This window comes from Perna viridis, chromosome 14, assembly GCF_037379345.1.
Source record: "Perna viridis isolate PV_CMFRI_1.1 ecotype Kerala chromosome 14, ASM3737934v1, whole genome shotgun sequence".
NCBI lineage: Eukaryota > Metazoa > Mollusca > Bivalvia > Mytilida > Mytilidae > Perna > Perna viridis.
This window is the reverse complement of record NC_142458.1, coordinates 27,745,219-27,749,490: the sequence shown is the minus strand read 5'-3', so window position 1 is coordinate 27,749,490 and position 4,272 is coordinate 27,745,219. Positions and strand designations below refer to the sequence as shown.

The 4,272-nt window shown below is 33.6% G+C and overlaps 1 protein-coding gene across 1 annotated transcript; it reads left to right on the top strand.

Moving 5' to 3' along the window:
- Window positions 1-2,393: 2,393 nt before the first annotated feature.
- On the top strand, window positions 2,394-3,107 carry LOC148598863 (uncharacterized). The gene has a single exon (XM_088562562.1). The coding sequence runs from the start codon at window positions 2,394-2,396 to the stop codon at window positions 3,105-3,107; it is 714 nt and encodes a 237-aa protein (XP_088418688.1).
- The last annotated feature ends 1,165 nt before the right edge of the window (window positions 3,108-4,272 follow it).

Sequence of the window (4,272 nt, the reverse complement as noted above, 5' to 3'; positions counted from 1 at the left end):
CTCTTTTAAGACGATGTATTTATTTTCTTAAATGGCATTTTACTGATTGTTTATCAGCCCGTATGTACATTTACAAAAAAAAGACCAATATCAGAACGAAGAAGACGATAAAGGACATGGAAAAAGCGATGAGCCTGTTTGTATCGCTTAGAGTCCTTAGTGGTTACTTGATGCAAAAATAGAACAATCTGACCAACCCCCGTGATCAGCTAATGACCCGACATCGTAAAAACATTAGGGATAATAAATTATACAAATGACTGTGAAGTCGTCTTTCGTCACAAATTTCCTTTTCAAAACTTTTAGAACATACCCTTTGAACCGTCTTATTTGTAGTAATGCCATTTTTTTGCTGTCTGTGAATCATTTACGTAGGTATATCATTTCAGTCTTGACCATACTAATCGTTTGTCGGTAATCGAGGCGTATCATTATAATTTGGAGTCTCCTTTTATAAAAAAAAGTTTAACCGAAATTCAGTAAGATGTGAATTGACACCTTACATTTTACAAAAAGAAAATTTTACGTGAGTGTAAAACTTCTAGTCACTACTGTTTGCAAAACACGTTTTTGTAATAATTCTTTCAGTCGTAGAGCGTGGGAAACGGACCGCACTATAAAAACTATTTGAAAAGATGTTTGAATTGACGATTAGGAAAAGGGTCAACTAAAGTCAGCACTATGACTATTATAATTGGCGAATGGTTGCAGTTTCTCTTCATAATTCAAATTTCTAATTCAGAAAAAAACTGACCTTCAATGATAATACATTTTGTATGAAGTTTTAAACAAGACTTTTTGTTATTAAAATACGCCATGATTTGGAAATACCGGCATAATAGGTGTTAAAAAATGTAATAGAAAACAATACATCTGTCCTTTTACAAATTAAGACTTCTCAATGATTGAAACAAAGAAATGACATAATGATAATAATAACATTTAAAAAAAAACCAAACAAACAAACAAACAAAAAAAAACATACACACACACAAAAAAAAGAAACATAAAAAACTGCATAACAAACAAAAAGGTCGAAATAAGCAATATAATGGTTTTTTTTTTTTATTTTTTAACCAAACATTTACAAATTACCATTGCAAAAAGCACATTTCCAACCATCTTGCTCTTTTAAGACGATGTATTTATTTTCTTAAATCACAAAACTCCAAATCAATATATTGTAATGGTTGCAAAGGTGCCTCTTTGGAAGTGTTCAATTTAGAGGAAAAATGTCGAAAAATGCATTTTCAACGACTTATGTTGGTGAATTTTTACCTTTTCTCTATCTGATTTCTTCATAAATTTGCATATTTTTTTTACAGATTTTGTTGGAATTGTCGCGCATTTAAACATTTTTTTATGTCGGTCCTACTTCTGGGGAAAATGACCAAGGTCCTTTAAAAATTTAGAAATTTGATCTCGACTTAATCTGAACAACTAACATTTAATTACTGCCCCAATAGAAATTTGACCTCTCGACAACAATGCCATCGAACAGCCGCCGCTGTGTATATATAACATCTAAATCTGGAAGGCTTGTGGGCGATGGTCACCTGTGGTGGTATAAAAGGGTAAAGGTTCGCTGGTCAGCTCAGAAACTGGCATAGACTGTGGATCCCTCTTGTCTAATCAGAAAGGTGAGATTGCTTCACATTAATAACTTGGTTTGCCACTAAATTACTTTTTATAAGGTATCTTGAAGTTCAGTTTATTTAGGTGACAAATAATTACTATGTCTTTTATTTCATTTTTTATTTTCTGAACGCTAATTATAAAGCAGCAAAATTAATTCGTTTTCCAACCTGAATGCAGTTAGATAAATAATGTATGACTTTTTCTTTTTATTAATATGCTTGATTTTCAAAAGGCAGAACTTTTAATTAAGTTTTAGCTGATCTACAGGTTCGAAGTCTGAGAACAAAATATGCCTAGTTGAAAAATTTTGCCAGAATAGAGTAAATAAAATAAATATCTCGTCATAGCTAGCCGCCCCTCCTTTAAAGTTTAATCATCAATAAAGTGAATACATTTATTTAAAATCCAAAAATTTTTTTTTTTAATTTTATTTTCTTTAATAATATTGAAGTTTCTATAAACGTCAGACTTTTGCTATTTGAATTTCTGTATTATCTGTTTTATTATGTGGCTTAGGATCCTCGTTCTTTTGTCAAATGCTTTCTAATATAATCCTCTAACCCCATGATTGGATATACTTGTAGGCTTCGTTGATGTTCGGTTTAGGACAGCACATAGCAGAATGTTGGAAAAATTGCTCTAAATATTTATCGTTATATTATTTTTGGAGTTTTTGTGATTAGAATCAAATATATTTGGATTCTGATCGATTCAGACTATATCAATAATGTTGTGTCTGCTTATTTTTTTTGTAGATGAAGTTGCTATTGGTTACAGTTCTCTGTCTCGTGGTATCCTTGGAAGCCAAAGGATTTTTCAGCAGAAGGGACGATAAAGAAAACGCAATACAGGAAGCGACCAACGAGGTGAAGGCCAAATTTGGCAAAGACAAAGAGGCAGACATCCGCAATTGTATGTCACTGGATAAAGGCTGCGATTCTGTCGGATGCTTTTACATGATTGCCGCCGATCTGACCGACGACGAAGAATACCATGGTATGGTCGTACAATGGGCTCTCGGTCTCCGAGGCATGTGCTGGACCGACATCTGTGAGAAGTGCGGCTGGTGCGACGAGGAGGCATCAAAACGTTCTATTAAGCGACACCTATCAAGCTCAAAGCGTTACAACAAAGACCAGGCTTTAAATGAAGCCACTGGTAGCATCCAAGAAAATTTTGGAGTAGACAAGGAGGAAGCTGTAAAAGAATGCTTGAACAAGGACGGTTGCGACTCTGTCGCCTGTTTCTGGATGTTGGCTTCAGAGCTGACCCAAGACGAAGAGTACCTACACATGGTTGGTAGCTGGGCCCTGAAGGTCAACAAAATGTGTCTTGAAGACATCTGCGATGAGTGTGGTTGGTGTTCTGATGTCAAGAGATCATTCCCGTCTTCAAAGAAGTCAACAGCCTCAAAGCTGGTCGATTTAAGTAGATCTGCTAGAAAGAGGTTTCTGTCGAAACTGAACTAGACTCTCGGCCGACAGTGCTATTGGATTTCGTGTCAGAGTATTGAATGGAGAAATTCCCAATAAGACGTTCAAGCTAGTATGAACAGTTCGTTTTTTTATCATCATTTATCATTGCATTAAATTCAAATAAATCTTTCGATTTAAAATATTGTCATTTACTGGTTTTTTTTTATTTTTATATACGCCGTGATTTGGAAGTACATGTATGGACAACATAACAGACAGTGATTAGTCAAAGAGAACCGACTTTAAATACATACTCTGATTGTTTGAAGAGGATGTAGAAAGAATATAAAATACAAGTTATGCAATCTTTCCCTGTTGGCTATGATAAAAATTCTGCAAACAAACTGATAGTTATCCTTATATATCTAATTTTGAATCCTCTCAGCAAAGACATAAAATATAGTTACGATACGATTTGTCACATAAAAAGCAGAAGAATAAAAAAACAGAGATTTTGAACTTATATTCTACGCTCGAGTCAAAGATTTTCTATTCTGAAAAGCGATATATTGTCTTACGGCTGTTCTATCACAGCAAATACCAAAAGCCTATCTCGAATTACAAAATAAGGTATTGCACAAACACAAATTATAACAGTAAAATAAGGAAAAACAAAACAGAATTTAAACATAAACAAAATAAAACAAAACAACAAAAAAACTTGAAGAAAGGTCAAAGCTGCAATATAGGTCACTAATCTTGAAAATCGACTTGTGTCTTTGTATCGTTATATTATTTTTCAGTTTGATTGTGAGGTTTTGCCATCGTTCTGGATTTATTTATCTTGTTGTCGGGCACTTTCAGGGCTTGCTTAAAAGCGTTATGGTAAACTGTAAAGGTATTTACTGGTTTGGATTTAAATTATGTTGTATACTCGTTCGTTTGTTGCCTTTTACCATATCCGTACGTTTTCCCATTTCAACTCTGAAGTCTATTTTGAAGAAAAAATAATAAAAAAAAGAATAATGGAATAAAAAAGCTTTGATCTTAAGGTCAAATTCACCAAATCTAAGAATAATTAAAATCAGTCTCTTTGTATTTGTTTTACTTGTTTCCATCGGATGGGCTTACTATATAGAACCTCTGATTGATTAATTGATTTATTGTTGGGGTTTAACGCCCGAGCAGCAATATTTCAGCTATATTCAGGCGATGAACA